This window comes from Eptatretus burgeri, chromosome 16 (assembly GCF_056783735.1).
Source record: "Eptatretus burgeri isolate ZD-2024b chromosome 16, Ebu_testis_v1, whole genome shotgun sequence".
NCBI classification, from domain to species: domain Eukaryota; kingdom Metazoa; phylum Chordata; class Myxini; order Myxiniformes; family Myxinidae; genus Eptatretus; species Eptatretus burgeri.
This window is the reverse complement of record NC_140976.1, coordinates 40,748,762-40,765,867: the sequence shown is the minus strand read 5'-3', so window position 1 is coordinate 40,765,867 and position 17,106 is coordinate 40,748,762. Positions and strand designations below refer to the sequence as shown.

Here is a 17,106-nt window from a genome sequence, read left to right as displayed (position 1 = left end):
GTGAGAGGAGGAGGAGAGTTCAGGGTGAGCGCAAGTACGAAGCAAGACGCTGGCTTTTTAGCTCTTGGTTTAGTCATGAGAAACGGACCCCGAGCCTCGTGTATGTCATAAGCAGCTGCACTGGGGCTCTGAGCCTTAGTGTTGTTCCGCTCGTAGATTGCCTAGCGTGCGTTTGTCCTGCTGCGAGAAAGGCGCCATTTTGGCGCACGTGTGTGCGTACTGGTGGAAACGCCTCGATTTTGGGTTCTGCGGGGACCAGCTCTGGGCCAAGCTAAATACAGGAGTGGTTGAAAGGAAGGGTTTTCTTTTTATTTTGTTTCCCCATTGTTTGTATTTGAGTCATGTGGGAGGCGCCTTGACTGTAGGATTTATTTATTGGTTCACGAAAAAATATTTTCACGAAAAAATATAAGTGGCCACTAGATTCGTTATTGTTGTGTGTCTGTCTGTCTGTCTGTCTGTCTGTCTGCCCCGAGCATAGCTCCGTGGGTTTTGATCCGATTCTGATGAAATTTTGGTGGGAGGTTTATATCATGATCTAGTTGTGTTTTCCTGAAAATGGGCATTGTCCGCCCATTGTGGGCGGAGCCACGCCCAAAAAACATGTGTTTTTAGGGGGTAGCCGATTTCAATTTGCATCTTCTCCTCGGGGTTTTGTCGAATCTGACAGGGGTTTCAGTATTTGGTTCACCCAATGGCACCTGCATAGCCCCACAGAGCTCGATTTTTTTTTTCATTTTTGTCCCAAGGTCAAGGTCACAAGGTCACGAACTTAAAAAATTGCGATTTTGCCATAAAAAATTTCTTCTCCGAGGGGTTTGTCGAATCTGGCAGGGGTTTTGGTATTTGGTTTGCCCAATGGCACCTGCATAGCCCCACAGAGCTCGATTTTTCATTTTCGTCCCAAGGTCAAGGCCACAAGGTCACGAACTTAGAAAATTGCGAATTGTGTTTTTAAGGGGTAGCCGATTTCAATTTGCATCTCCTAGGGGATTTGTCGAATCTGGCAGGGGTTTCGGTATTTGGTTAGCCCAATGGCACCTGCATAGCCCCACGAAGCTCGATTTTTCATTTTAGTCCCAAGGTCAAGGTCACAAGGTCATGAACTTAGAAAATTTCGAATTTTGACATAAAAATCAGACGACCACCCAAACTTTGAGAGCGAGGATGACTATTTTTTATGCATAATCTTGAGGTCATTCCCCACCTAAAGTCTTGGAACCATTTTTCTCTATCTCAAACACCTTGCCCGTGGCGCCCCCTTTAAGTTTGTTTTTACGCTGATTTCATCAAAGTACTAGCATAACCCGCGCTCTGCGCGTCATGTTGGGGTGGGTGTGTTTGAGAAAGGAACTGATGCAGAGTATCAGTAGTAATTTTACTTTAATGCAGTAAGTGGAATACACTGTTCAAGGTACTTCTTGATACTCAATGTTTTGGGTTATAGCATTGTCATTGTGGAACCCTTGTTTTGTAGTTGGTATAATTTGCACCGTAATGTCCGAGAACCGACGTGATCGTGAGAAGGCAACATATAGCTGACCGTGGCTGAACACCGGCTGTGGAAGATATAACCCAACTTTAGCAAAGGTTTGGCCTTGCGCTTTGTTTATTGTCATGCAGTCGCTGACTCTTACTGGAAACTGTGTTCTTTCGAGAATCAATGGCAAGTTCACATCTGATGGGGCCAGTTTGATTCGTTGTATCAACACATAGTCACCTTTGTTTGCCCCAGTTAGGATCGCGGCATCTAGAACATGGGTGTGGAGATTCCTAACAATCAGTCGTGTACCATTACATAACCCTCTTTTTATATCTAGGTTATGTAAGAGCATGATAATGACACCAGGCTTCAAGAGTAGTCTGTGCGGAGGCATGCCAGTTGGGGTAATGGAGTTGAGAAATTCTAAAGGATATTGCTCAGCCTCTCGTGGATCTTCGCAAATGACTTGGTCTGCACTTAAGTACACTTTGATAGTGCCTGGTAATTTGTGTGTGATGTCATCATTCATTCTAAGGGCATACTGATTTGTGGGTGTCAGGATGACAGTGTTTGACAGGAGTCGAGGGTTTTGTAGGTTGATGAACACTTCAGTTTCCAAATGTTCCTTGACTTCACAATCAGGTGGAATCTGAATGCAGTGGGGAATATCGGGATGGTTGTAGCACAATTGCCCATTGCCTAAGCGAAGTAACCACTGTGCGAAGTCCTGTAGGACACAAAGCCAAATGCAGTAACCGTTTTTGGCACGATTTCACTGTTTCAGAACCATTTTATTTACTTTTTTTGTACCATGCACCTCATATGGTCTTTGAGATAATGTAAGTCGAATATCACGTTACTCGAGCGCAGAACAAAGTCGAAGATAGCGCGACACGAAACCACAAACTCGGAAATAATATATAAGATGGATAATCCGAGGAGTGTGAATATGACGTTATATTGTTCCTGGAATGTTCCAGAAGAAGTTTTGCACCAAAGGTCATAATCCTTGACCTTTGACCTTTAAAGTTCACAAAGGTCAAATTTTCATAGTTGTGGGAATCGAACCGGGTTTTCGACCTTCTTCGACGAACTAACTCCAATAAGCTATAGCACGTATCCTGCTTCCTTATTTTAATGTCCACAACATTGTTTTGGGGCCTTTAAAGGTTATGCAAAGGTCAAATTTTTAAAGTTGTTGAACGAAACCGGGTTTTCGACATTTTGCAGCTAATAACCTGTCACTCGTACCACATCAAGTTGATCATTTTTGTAACTTGGTCAAAAATTATCACATTGTCTCATCCTTGACTTCTGAAACAATCTACATCGTCAAATACCGCTCGTGAACCATCGTCGTCTTCAGACTTGTTTCATATTATTATTATTGCCTTTTGAATGATCGTCCTTTGCAAATATCTGTTTTATTTTCATTCAATGTGATCATTTTGAAGAAATTGTATTAGTGTATTTGTAGTGGGTTCGAGGATAAACCCCCTATGCATCTGTTTCATTCCCCATGCTCCTCCGCCCGTTCACCGTTTCCCTCCGCCATGCCCTTCGAGCACGTGTTAAAATCTCCGAGGATCAACGTGTCCGCCTCCTATTCATAAGGAACCGCTCGGCCGTCTGTGGGCAGTCGGTGTTAATTGCACCGGCACCACAAATTGGGTCGGGGGGGGGAGGGGGTGGGGTTAACCTGGGCCAGCCATCCCTGTGACAATATATATAGAGTGTACACTCAACATTTCAGTCTTGAGCTAATGGTTCTGCAGACTTGGGATAATTTTGTGTCAATTATGTATTTGCATTTGTCATGCTGTAAGACTTGTTTAAAAAAAGGAAAGTTTTGTGCCTTTTAAATGTTCCAAGTGCTTGACTCTTCGAAAGGATGATTTTGAAACCCAGGTGTTGAACTTGGTAATTTCCACAATAGGTTAGATCTCCGTCACAGTGAAAATTATTCTTTTGGGACGATGTTTTCTCTGACACGAGTTGGTCCACGACACAACCATAGATACACAGGCGTTAATTGGTTTCAGCAGTCTGTGGGTGCAGGTTTCTTCAGTTCAAAACTTCACCTCTGTTTAAATTGCATCATTTCCTTTATTAAGTTTCATCTTTTAGCATGACTATGATTAAGACTTCTTCATTGGTCCCAATTATTCCCACCTCGTGGGGTCGGTGCAGTGGGAAATTTAGAGGCCAAGTCTTTGACGAACCGGCTGGCTGTGCCTGACTTTGATAAGGAATTTGTTAGAGGGTTTAACCGATGATTCACTGATTCCACGAAAGATGTTTCACCAATATTGCTCATAGAAGGGTACCTGGCTTAAAGTACATTAGAAGGATGGCTCACCTTGTGATGGAACGCCTAACCTGTAAAGTGCCATTCGTGAAGTTTATGGACAGGTTGGGAATCAAAGACAAGTGCCTGAACCCCTCTGCACCATCCCGTCAGATTATCTTTTGGCTTTAAACCCTGTTTAATTATTTGTATTCGCATTTTAACATGCAGGAGGGGGTTTCACTGTATCCCACATTTCAGATTATTGTATATTTTCCCAATAAATTCTCAAGGACTTGTGAAGATCTTATATATTGATGGGAAAGATTGAGGATAACTTTTATAAAGTGAATGAATTGTCTTGGGTAGTGGATCTGGGGGATTAAATGAGATTTTGCATTTCCAGTTGTACTGATCAGTCCTATGAACATGACGAGGAATCAGGTAGCACGCTCACCTCTGAACTCTCTGCCTCTGTTTTTAAACATTGGATCCCTACTAATAGATTATAAATGTAAAGTATTATGACGGGGTTTCCAATTCATCGACGATTAACACATTTTTGAAAATTCCTTTCATTTCATGCATCAGTTGACCGATTTATTTGTTTTTTGCCAACCTCAAATGCCTGCCTTTGTCCTTCTGCAATTGCCTTTCTCTGAATTTTTTTTTACCTTTCTTAACTATTTGTAAAACGCTTTCAGATTGGACTTACAAATCAAAAGCGCAAAATAATTTGATGGAAGAAATGAACAGAACTTTGATCGAGGTATGGAGAAGCTGATGTGTTCACTCTTTTGCTCCGATGCAGTGTTTAATTCCTTTGTTTTGTGAGAGTTGTAGGTTTTGCCATCAAGGATTTTCATGAAGTTTTTGCTGTTTTTTTTTTATTTTTATTTTTTAACTTTTCATGAACTTTATTTTTATTTTGCAATCTCATATGTTTTGTTGCTTTAGTTTTTCCTCAGATTACCTGTTTCTCCTCTTTTCACACACACACACACCGTCATCATGGCTGACGTGCTACAATTGATGGCCACTGATGACACGCTCTTGCCTGAATCCCTTCAAACCCCAGGTAGCCCATGCGCTTCCACTCATTGTCCAGTCTCCCTCCAAGAATTTCCGTGAGGTGCCATTGTACTTCCTCTTTGTTTCTCGATCACCGGTGAGATGACCGATTCTTGTGAGGCTTCCAGTTCCGTGCTACATTCACCATCGCGTCAACGTAAACGAGGAAGCTATGCCACTTATAATGATGACCAACGACTGATGGCTGCAAAATACGCTATTGAAAACAATCCGACAAAAGCTTCCAGGTGGTTTTCAAAAGAATTTGGACAAAAAATCAGCGAGTCAACAATCCGGAGCTGGATGAAGAAATTAAAGTTTCCTGACATATCCCCCGGTCTACCTTACGCAGAGGGCTTTTCCACATGTACCACTGCCGAGTCATTTGCTGGCGAGATTGTTCAGAGATCACCATCACCACGCAACTGCAAGCGAGGAAACTACCACACTTACGACGCTGAACAGCGGCTGAGAGTTGCACAATACGCTGCCAAATACACCACGAAGAAAGCCGTCAAGAAGTTTTCAAAGGCGTTTCGCAGAAAAATTGGTCTATCAACAGTCCAGGGCTGGATGAAGAAACACAACTTATCTGAATTGTCTGTGGGCTTGCACTGCAACACGACTGCCATTTCGTTTCACAATGAAATTTCTCCGAACATATTGTTACGGCCACCAAGGAAGCGGAAATGTAAAGGATACAGGAATTTTAATCTTCAACAACGGTTAAAGGCTGCATGGTATGCTTCCCGGCACAGTCTGAGAAAAGCTGTGAGGAAGTTTTCGAAAGAATTTGGCCGAAGAATTAGTGAGTCGACAGTCCGTTGTTGGATGAATAAATACAGATCCCAAGTAAAAATGGGTGTACCATTCATTGGGAAGTTTGCCGAAGGTGACCGACTGGAAGTGGCACGATATGCTGCCGATCACACATTGAAAGAGACTGCAGAGAAATATTCAAAGGTGTTTGGCAGAAAAATGCATTTCACGACTATACACAATTGGGTGAAGAGGTACAAGTCCAAGCTAAAGTTAAAAAAATACCGTGTTGTGCGCAGTTGCACCAGAAATAAACTTGCTAAGCATGGCTTTTGTCCTGCAAATGGACCGCTGGACCGCACAAATGCTACCACCGCAAGCCGAGCATTCAGAGACAACATCCAGCCGGCAGCAGATGACACTGAGTTGAGCACTCCAGATGAGCTTGTTCGGAACTTTGGCAATTTGCAGTTGCCACTTGCGCCGGTTGCCAGTTGGACCAAGGACAAATCATCTGTTGAAGATGCCATCAGTAGCGTTGAAAGCAAACAGAAAGAGAATGAAGTAAGAATACTCCGTACCAACTTACCGCAAGAACAAGCTGCTGTCCTTGGTAAGTGGTTAGGTGGAAAAGCATTGGTAACGATATCAATGTTGAGGTAGTATGCCAAATTCACCTGTTTTTGAGGATTGCAGGATAGCTTGGTGATGCAATCGCCAGAATAGGATCTCAAAATAAAGACCTTCTTCCTGGCCCTTTGTGGTCAGGGGTATTACACCAAAGAGTAGTGTCCTTTAGAGCGGACTTTAAATCAGCTGTTTCGTCTGCTGGCACTGTTTTCAAAGGAATTGAGATGCAAAATATCGATTGTTGCATTGCTGGGGGCAAAATACATTGCCGGAGACATTGCAAGACGACGCCATTCATCTGGCATATTCAAGATAAATTATTGTATTTCTTATGTCGTGGTGCAAAATTGAGATTGTTTATTGTTCTCATTGTGAAATGGTAACAGAGTTCTCTTTACTTTAAACAATGCTTGGCTGAACCCTATGATACTCTGATTGCATATTTTAATCCGTGAAAAGAAGCCTTTGTTGCTACTTCAGGAACTGCACACCATGATGGACAAGTGGGTGAAGAATCGAACAAGTTGAGCAGTGATCTTGTCATCGCGTGGAGTGTCAGCAACCAGTCACCCAATGACGGTGTCGGTCTCGAAGACGTACTCCAACTAAAAGTGTTCTTTGCAGAAACAGGTGGTTATGTTCTGCAACAAGAAGTCTTGATCGAAGGTATGACTGCTGACTTCTTTGGTGAATAAGGGGGAGGGAGGTGGGAAAACATCTATACAAGTCAGAAAAAAAAACATTTTGAAAAAGAAATATGTCAGGTTGAAATTCCACAAAAACGAGAAGGGAGGAAGGAGTAACACGCAATTGACACGAAAGGAATGACACTGCAATGCTTTTTCAGTATACCATCAGGACATTTTTTTGACATTTTTGTCAAGGTGACTGTGGCAATAGTAATGATATGAAGATGTCCATGTTCGAGGTAGTTGTACATTTGTAGTGTGGATTTATGTTGTGTATTATATTTATTGTGGGATTGAGATGGAAAAATGTCAAAAGATCCATAAAAAAAATGACAATCCATAAAAGCATTATGGTGTCGTTGCTTCTGACCTTATTTTATTTTTTTTATATATATTTTTTGGAATCCCATCCTGACACGTTTCATTTTTTGATAAATTGCATTACAGCAAACCCTCCTAGTTCGTGGGGGTTACGTTCTTGAAAAACCCCACAGGCAAAATCACGATGCGCAAAGTTGAGACCTTATGGGAAAAATGGGGTTAGGGGAACCAACTTGAAAATTTATCGACCTTTTGGCTTAAACTACAGTCGTAAAAATGAAAAACACTTAGAATTGTACTTTTAATGATGACGAGGATTGAGGGCTTTGGAGGTTATTGAGATGATGTTGACATCCCTGGTTTAGGGTCGTCAGGGTTATCAGACTTTGTGAAGGATGTGATCTTTGTCTGCTTTGCCTTGTTGTGCATGTCCTTATAAACCTCTGTTTAAGGTGCCATGACAGCGTCCATCTCGTGCTTGAATTTTAGGCACTTCTCCATGAGGACTGGTGAAAACCTCTCAAGATATGTGCCTCATTCTGCTTTATACCAAGTGTTCTCTTTCACGCTCTTCAACTTCATCTTATTTCCACCTCGCTTCAAAACAAACAAACAAATAAATATTTCGCTTAAAAGAAAAAATCATGAACTCATTCTGCCCCCTATTTCCTTTCTTGGTTCATTCTTTATTTCTTCCTTTCTCATTACTTCCTATTTGAACCAGCATTCCTCATAATTGAATTAATTTGCTTCTTACTTTAAAACCTTTCAATAACATTTTATAATGTTTCATTCGCCTTATTTCACTAAAGCCCCACATGTTCTTCTTCATAACTATTTACTGTTACGAACATCCCACAATTGAAAGACGAGTGAAAACTAAATCACGTGATATCACGTGATAACAGTCCATGTGGCATGATATCAAAAAAGCAACTGAGTCTGTGATGGAGGGCAGCGTGGGGCTGTGAGGTGAGACAGATGCGGGGTTGTGTATTCCTCCGTGTGAGAGCGAGGGACCTATGCTGCGATCGGCATGTTTTACCACGATAGAGCGAAACCGCGATGCCGAAACCTGCGTTTGGGGCTGGTCTGCTGTATTTGATTGGGTTAAATTTACAAATCTGGTCTGCTTGTTGTATCACTGTGGAGGAGTGGATATAGCACCAAAGCATTGCCCTTACCCCTGTAGGTTTAGATCAGAAATTTTGAATTTGGCCAGGTTATCGACACGCATTTTCTGAATTTTTGCAAAAGTTATCGTGTGATCGTTAACATCCACAAGTGAATGGTAACAGACACGATAGTCCACTTAACGTCTCCCCTTGAAGGATCGTTCAACTTGTCGATGCAACCAACGTGCTGCCTGTGAAGCTGACACTTTATGATTAGGTCGAGAATTGAACTCGATTAGACGGCTTAAAGGCAAGTACGCTATCTCTGAACTACTAGGGGATGAATAAATGGTGGTATTAAATCCAGAGAGAGACAGAGAAAGAAAGAAGGAAGTTGTGCTTTTCGACCTTTTATTCACTCTTTAATATTGTAACAAAATACAAACATTTGGTTGATATTAAATTTAAACATGTTAATGCTCTGTTTTCCTGCACCACGCAACTCAGTTTGAAAACTATGCTGCCCCTGTTACTGCATCTCCATGTAATTTAGCCATTATGGTTTGGACAGTCGAAGCAAGCCCGCCTCAATTTTATCCTGATGCTTTGCCAAAGTGAGCAGACGCACGATTGGATGAATGCCGGCCGGTCAGATGGAGCAGCATACATTTTTAGTCCAACCGAAAGAAAAGACACCACTGTTAACCCCACGCCTTTTGAAAAAAGGGGGATTATTGTAATCAGCTCCATCTGTCCATCACACTATCTCCTCCTAACTGGCTGGGCAGAAATTCACCAAACTTGGTAATTGCGATCACCACATGGCACGAAGGTGCGGGAGCAGTATCATTTTTGGCTTTTTTGGTGCATTGGAAAAGCACTGAATAGGCTGAAGAGAAGAGGGAGGTTGAAAAACATAAAGATGCCAAGATGTGAGGGTATCCCTCGGTGATGATACCTATTCTAAGTCGGAAATTGCTCATAGATGTAGCATTTCAGTCCGACAGCCCACGTTAAACCACAAATTCAACTAGAATGATGGCACTCGGTAGAGTACATACCTCTGCCAGGCTGAACAGTTTACATTTTGTATCCTACTGATAGGCCAGATCTGGACCTGAACGAGAATCGAATCTGCTTGTCACCGAATAAACTCATCCATCTAGTTTTATCATTACTCGTCCACAACTTTTTGAAATATCATTTTTGTCCGACCTCACAATGGTGAAGAATCACTTTAAAAATTATCGCATCCGGATTCGGATCTTCACCACAATCAAATCTATTCGTCCTTGTCATAAACCCAACTGTCCACCAGGTCTCGACCAAATCCGTTCCATCCATAACTTTTTGAGATATCATGCTATATATCGTTTTTAGCTCAATCACTTAATGGTGAAGAATCGCTTTAAAATTATAGTCTTGGGGTCTTCACTAAAATCTAATCATTTCGTCCTTGTCACGCACCAAACATCTCCACCAATTTTAGTCCGAATCCATCCACAACTTTGAGATGTCCTGTTCACAGACAGGGGTGAGAACATAACTTGAGTATGCCTTCGGTGGCAGAGGTAACTAGCAATCTCAAGTGGGCCAGTTGAGCCCTCAAGATTTAGGTCCCAAATATTATTTGCGTCTGTTTCCTGTTACACTGACCATAATTTTAGAATCGCTTGCAGGGCAATCGGTGCTGAATTTTTTTTTAATGTTTTAGTCAGTTACTCCCCTGCTGCACCTTCAAAATTGTGGCAGCCACCAAAATAACTACAAGCATGCTTGGCATTGGCTAAAGCATTGAGATGTCACCTTCAGGAAAAAAAATAAAAAATTGAAAAATGCAATGGAGTCAATGACTTTGCGACATTGTACACATACACTTATTCGGTCCTGCATCAGTCACACCTTCAGCCAACTTCATTGTATGTGGTGCACCCGAAAACCAATGTGGAATGTCTGGGATCAACATCAATCTCAATTTATCTATTTTAATAAATGCGCGAAAAAAGAAATAAAAGTCTGCATTTGACATTTTAATAAATGCATCAAAACAGCGACTCATCCTGTCGTCGCTGAAACTTAGCAGGTAAGAGCGGCGATTAACCACATTGCATCTACATTATACAAAGAGCCAAGTGCATCTGTCCATCTGTTCACACCTTATTCTAAAGGGTTCCCGATGACGTATAATCATAAAAATGCTACCGTTGGAAAGCTAATAGTCTATTTCCTTGGTCCGAAAATTTCACAATTGTCGAGTCGTGTCCATTTTGTCATCAATCCAAACGTAATTTGCAAAGTGTCTGTTTGTGTCTGTTATGCATTCTTCAGCCGCTGGGCATGAGTTGAAAATTGGTGCATGTATTCAGGGTGTTCCTGGTCATGTTTTAGAGTTTAGATGGTAAAATAATTCATAGCCACCTGTGTTCGTGGAGGGGGAGCATGCAAATTATCTGTAAAAAATAAATCTGACAGTGCCGCTTTCGATGTTAGTGGGAATTTTTTTTTTTTAAACGCAGACTTTGACACATTCATAACTAGTAAACATCACCTGCATGAGGTGTATTACTGGTTGCGTGTGATTGTCTACCGTGCTTGTCTGCTGCAACAAGAAGTCTTAATGTTGCGTGATCATTTGCCCTGAAGGTGCCCCCCGTACACGCAAAGGAGAAATTGGGGTTATGCAATTGGTTCACTTTGTTTATCTATCTACAAATGTCAGTTTATGATCGAGGAACAACTTGATTTCAGTTGAATGTTATATTTTGAACACAAATCGGAACATCAATCGGAAAACTAACCTGTAGTTTAGCAGTACTTTGGCTCTGAATTCGTCCCAATTGCACATGCGCAGAGGAGTGACATAAATATATATATATATATATATATATATATATATATATATATATATATATATATATATATATATATATATAAATATATATATATATATATATATATATATATATATATATATATATATATATATATATATTTTATTCTGCCTCTGGTCGTCAAAAAAATTGAAAATCACTGCAAACAGGAAACTTGCTGTTTTTAAAAACGTCATAAAGGACACAAACAACAGGCACGGATAACTAGTGTAACGTGTTAAATAAGGTGGTAAAAAAGACGCTGCATCAACGATGGTAAACTTCTAAAAAAAAATTTCTACAACCTTTAAAAATCGGTCTTATTTCAATTGAATTATCTACTTTAACACCATAGAACACATCACATTTCTGGTACTTTCTAAACCCTTCTGTTTCGCAGTACTTGGACAAAATATTATGGCATTTTACAACACCACGACCAATCAAATTTGCTGCTCGCAGACCCCTCCCATGTCTTTGTTTCTCAAGACTGGTGTTCCATGAACCCTCTAGTTTTATGGCTGTAATACCTTTGTGATTGAAGGATCTCTGGGGAAAAAATAAAATAAAAATAATTCCCCATCTTGTGACCTTCTGTTTTTGTGGCTTGTAACCAGAAAGTCAGATTATTTTTTTTGGGCCCTAATGAGAAAGAGCTGACCACATCCATTAAAAATGTACGTCAAATGTGAAAGTGAGTGATTAGCTCGGGTAGACGATCACACACAAACTGTGGGATAACCCAGGTCGGGGCAGCACGGTCTTCAGTTTGGCACTTGGAAACAAAGTATGTGACTGTTTAAAAGATAGATTATGTGTTGTACTGCTTCTTCAAAGTACAATAAACTTTCATTCTACATTTTTAGAAATGCTCAGGAGATATAATGGAAGTGTATTTCCTTATGGGATTGCGTTTGGCTTTACGGCACAGTGCAGGCAGGCATTCACCGATTGGGAGATTTAATACGAATCAAAACATTCCTTGATATTATTGCTGTTAGCCATATAAAGCTTTGTTTGAATGTTATAAAATACCTAAATGGTGAAATAACATAGCAAGACCTTTTATGGTTTTCTGTTTAATTCTTCTGTACTGCCTGCCTACCTCCCATCGCATTCTGCTCAACTGGGCCTCCTCTCTCCCAACACCCCCCCCCACCGCCCCTACACTCCACAAAATTTTGAATCAACTTATTTGACTCCAAAACTCTTCTCGCATCTCCTCTTTCATTCCAATAATCGTTTTACCTTGAGTCTCTGTTCTTGATCCATTCGTTATTCCAGTTTGGTTGCCTCACAGCTGCAACGGCTTTGCAAAAACAAACCTAAAAAGCAATTGCACCTACTTTTTATTTTTAAAATGTTTAAGGCTGCAGTTGCACTAGGCCATTGTTCTACATCCATCATCCTGGGAAGTAGTTAATAATGCTATAATGCTTGGTTTTCCAGACTGATTGGAAAAGCTTTTGAAAAAAAAGAAAAAAGGTTCAAGATCAGATGTGACAAGAGAAATAACTGGTTCCAAAATGAGAAGTGCTGAATTCATTGCTTTGTTTGCAGAGAATGCAGAAGAAAACGTTGATGAAGAGGAAGATGATGGAAATGTCACTTTACCTCAAATGCCACTGAGCTGCAACGATGAGCAGAAAACCTGTGCTTTGTACATCGAGGAAGCACAATAACATGGTTAATTTGTTAAAAAGTAAACAGTGCACAGTTTCATCATGAGATCAGATCAAAAGGCTCCAGATATTTTGATTTCAGGTCAATGCATTAAATAAATTATTCGGTTTCTTCATTTTTCGTACAGTGTTCAATATTCTGGAACTAGAAATCCAGCACTGCTCCCTCTTTTTCCTGTTAAACACGTGGGTATTAACTCTGTTAGGAAACGGAATCCCTCCGTGAGAGATTTATGGCCAAAGAAAACGTTTTCGTTTCTCTTTGCACCAAAAATAATTCCTTTGGATGATGTCATAAAATCTCATCCATGCCACGTTCGGACATTCTGCCTGCCGAAAAGTATGACTACCAAAGAGAGTTTGTGCTTCCTTATGCTGTGTGGACTGTGCTTCCCCGTTGATGGACTTCTGGTTGCTTGTACATGTTGCTGCATTTGAATCTGGGGAGGAACTGCTGAAATCTGTCTGTCTGGTTTTTTTCCCTGACATCTTTGTTCTTTGTTCCTTTCACACAGTTCTAGTTATTCATTCTAATTTTTGATTCTTCTACTCTTTCATCTCTTTTCCTCTCTTTCATTGTCTATCTCTCGAAGGAAAAGTGAATTATTGCAGAAATTTTTCTGTAAGGCTCACTCGGCTGCGCCTGGATGGGTTTGAGGGTTGTGGAGTAGCGACTGAAACCCGAATCCTATCCAGGTTCCTCTCGATGACTCCATCTTTCCTCTTCACTTCTGCGGGTTCCTTGTTGGTCTTCTGTTTCATTACATTTGTACAGTCACAAGTTTGATACATTTGACTCATGCTTTTGCTTTTGTTCGGTGGACAATGGAGTTTATTAAGAAAAGGAACTTTGTTCTAAATACTGATAAATAAACGAGTGACATATGGTGGTGGGAACGGCTGCAAGAACGGAACAAGTTAGGTTGGCAGTTTAAAACTCGGATTAAAAAGATGGTCATACTCTGGGCGGGCCTGGAGCGTTGTTTGTGGCAAAACTGGTTCATGGTGGTTAAAGTTTTTTGTTTTTTTAATGTTTAGAATGCAAAGTCGAAGCTCGTGGAGGAGCTTCTAGGCTAGTCAAGGCTTGTGCAAGATTAATGGAAAAGCAGTCGTGGTAGGTTGTCGAATAATTTGACACTTTGCTACCAAGTAAAATTGATCAAACATTGGCCTAAATAAGGTAATTTTGTTGTGTGACAGTTACCACCCTGATAATTATTTATTAAATTCTCTCATTAAAATGTTTCAACACTGGGTTGGGGGTGGGGTAACCTTCAAATATGCAGATTGTACAAATAAATGAACACAGGAGGCCGCCATTTGCCCTTTCATGCCGACGACAGATGCACACTGTAACTTACACCATCATATCTTGCATGATACCAACTGCATTATTAACATTCATGAAACAACATTTACATCCCTTGACCAGCTACAGAGAGAATTTGACCAGGGCACTGCCACACAATGGCCTCTTCTTTTTGAGATGCTATGGGACCACCTTTAACCACCACAGTTAAATGCAGTCGAGACAGCTGGCTTGTTACCAAAGATAAAGGGAGAAAATAAAGAAATATAATTAAAATGTTAATAGTGCACATCCACAAACTAATTAGAAAAAAAAATCACTTTATAACAATTAATAATTTTGTGTTGAAAAGTTTTTTAAATTATTTTATTTATTTTAAATATGACCATTCAAGTGAAAATCTCCCGATCCATTGGGACCATATTCTGTGCAGAGCATCGGTTCTGCCCAAGCAGTCTCCTTGGCTATTGGACACAATCCTGGACGGGTCACCACTCTGACACAGGATACCAACCAGATGGCACTCATTTTGCTGACCTCGGAAGGATGACAGGCAGAGTCAACCCCACCTGGTATTAATTCAACAGCCGAGTGGGATTTGAGGATCCCAAGCCCACCACTCTCACCATTAAGCCAACACCAGGCATAAAATATTATGGGCCCAGACCAAGAATTGAACCTTACTCCCATGGCAAACTGCACCAGTGCTCTGCCATCTGAGCTATTTGGTGACCCATGAAAATCTCCCTTTGTCATGGTATTAGCAGGCAATAATAAAAATGAAAACAACGTTTAAAAAAAAAAACTGTTCTATGCCATAATGATGCAAAAAAGAAGAAAAAGTAATTTTATAATTGGTGGAGGAAAGGTGTGTTTGAGGACAATGTTGATAAGAGGATGTTTCCTGTCAGAGAAAACGAGGTGTAGTTGTCGTTACGAGCATTAAGCATTCTGAGTAAAAGAAGCCGCACCTCGTTTCCCACAGTGGTGAATGTACTCTTGTCAACCCATAGTTCATCAAATGAATTGTTTGATGCTGTCTTCCAATCTCGCATACCCATGATGCGCCCACTCTGTCTTTCCATAATTGAATGATTCCTGAGAGAATTATTTCATTTTGGCAATCAAATCGCACTTTTGTCCTTCATAAATGAAACTCCAATCAAAATATGGTCTCAGTAATGGCAAATAGAAAAGACAGAGTAAAATTTGAAAACATCTACTTGCTCATGTAAAAGTATATGCAGGGAACGATGTGCCCTTCACGCCCCACGTTTGCTTGAAGTGGTATTGGGCAAGTTTTTCCCCATGTTAACATTTTGTTGATGTATATCTATTACGTTGAAAATGGTGGGATATCGAAAGCCTCTGATGTGGCATCACAATGATTGTTAAAATGATAAACAGCATACCAAGCATAACACTTATGGGCCATAGTACAAAAAGAGTTGCTAGTGAGTGAGTAAATCGGGAGGCATGAAACCCGAGTCTCCTAAAGCCTTCAAAGACACTCGACCATTGGGACGAATTGAGATCCAGGTGATGCTTCCGTGGTTCAAAGACATTCGTAGCCACCCTTGAGGAGGAAACTGCAACGCCCTGAAGAACAGGAGCACATTCCACATTTCTATTTTGAACAATCTCGCTGGTGACACTTGAAAGGGATCATCACAAGACATATGCGAGACGTAAACATTTGTCAGTCTCGTGTTAAATACAAACTGCTGTTGGTACTGTATTCCCGGGGTGGGCAGGGCATTGCAAGCAATTGGATGTTGAGACAAATCTCGATTCTAGCCGATGCATATTTAGTCGAACGTTTCACATCCATACAATTAGTACAAGCTATACTTATAATAAAATAATTAGTGACTCGAATGACCTTGCCCCCAACTTATTCCAAAACATCCTCGAGGCAGGTTTAGTCATCAATATTCATTTGAACGATAATGACGAAGAATTGAAAAGGAGAAAATTAGGATGGTCTGTTTGGTGTTAACATTTGAGCAAACAAATCATTTTGGGATCCCACATTCAAATTATATTTTGTGTTTATATTTTCTATAGTCTATCGATATCTCCAATGTTATTTTGCTGCAATTTATATTTATTGCTACGAGTATTTAAATGCACACGACTGTGCAAAAGTCTTAGACACATTCAGAAGTTCAATATGGATGTTATGAGCATCCACAAGTTACTCAAATCCGCCACTTATGTTTTCGACTGTTAATAATACAACTTCGTTTGAGTGAGAAGAAACCAAGTTTGCCATTTAACAATCTTTAATTCACATTGATCATAATCTTCAAAACTTGTGATCGAAACTCAAAGTAAACTACTGTATGCATGAGCAGCTAATATGAAGTGTTGTAGTAGATAATTAATTCATCATATTTACCAATCAAATCTAATTCATGAAAATGCCAGGTGTTCCTCATCATAAACATCAGGTGTTCTCTACACATAAAGCCAAGACCCCACTTTTCAGACTGTAGAATACAGATCCATCAGAATTAACTTGTAGCGAAAAACAAAATGGCTAAAATTTCCATAGAAGATCGCCATTGAATTGTGTTTCTGCATAAAGAAGGAAAAATTGAGTGAAATAGCTCACATCACTCGATTTTTCAAGGTGTGCTATATCAAGCACAACCAACTAGTACAGAGAAACACCATCTGTAATTGACAAATCCAGGAGTGGAAGACTCAAAAAGCTGTCCAACAAGGATGAGAAATACTTGAAGATAATATTGTTAAGGAATATAAATAAAATAAGTGTTGAATTGACAACATAAATGGTAGAAGGCTCAGCGGTTGTCCATCCATGAACAGTACGAAGGTTCCTTTTAAAATCAGGATTTATGGATGTGTTGCAGTAAGAAAACTT

General features: G+C 40.3%; 2 protein-coding genes across 7 annotated transcripts in view; one reads left to right on the top strand and one right to left on the bottom strand.

The window, feature by feature from the left end:
• Positions 1 to 13,023, top strand: part of LOC147010923 (uncharacterized) — a 23,312-nt gene extending 10,289 nt beyond the window's left edge. For 3 of the 5 annotated variants that reach the window (XM_085860565.1, XM_085860568.1, XM_085860569.1), the window contains 3 exons: positions 4,849 to 6,213; positions 6,711 to 6,896; positions 12,786 to 13,023. In XM_085860565.1, coding sequence (XP_085716691.1) covers positions 4,944 to 6,213; positions 6,711 to 6,896; positions 12,786 to 12,907 — 1,578 coding nt within the window. In that variant the 5' untranslated portion in view covers positions 4,849 to 4,943 and the 3' untranslated portion in view covers positions 12,908 to 13,023. Of the gene's footprint in view, positions 1 to 4,474; positions 4,540 to 4,848; positions 6,214 to 6,710; positions 6,897 to 12,785 lie in introns of all 5 variants that reach the window. The other 2 variants (XM_085860567.1, XM_085860566.1) reach the window with 1 other exon arrangement.
• Positions 13,024 to 14,107: 1,084 nt separating this feature from the next.
• Positions 14,108 to 17,106, bottom strand: part of PGAM5 (PGAM family member 5, mitochondrial serine/threonine protein phosphatase) — a 29,123-nt gene continuing 26,124 nt past the window's right edge. For both annotated transcript variants that reach the window (XM_085860579.1, XM_085860578.1), the window contains one exon: positions 14,108 to 15,815. In XM_085860579.1, the coding sequence (XP_085716705.1) occupies positions 15,668 to 15,815 (148 nt within the window). In that variant the 3' untranslated portion in view covers positions 14,108 to 15,667. The remainder of the gene's footprint in view (positions 15,816 to 17,106) is intronic.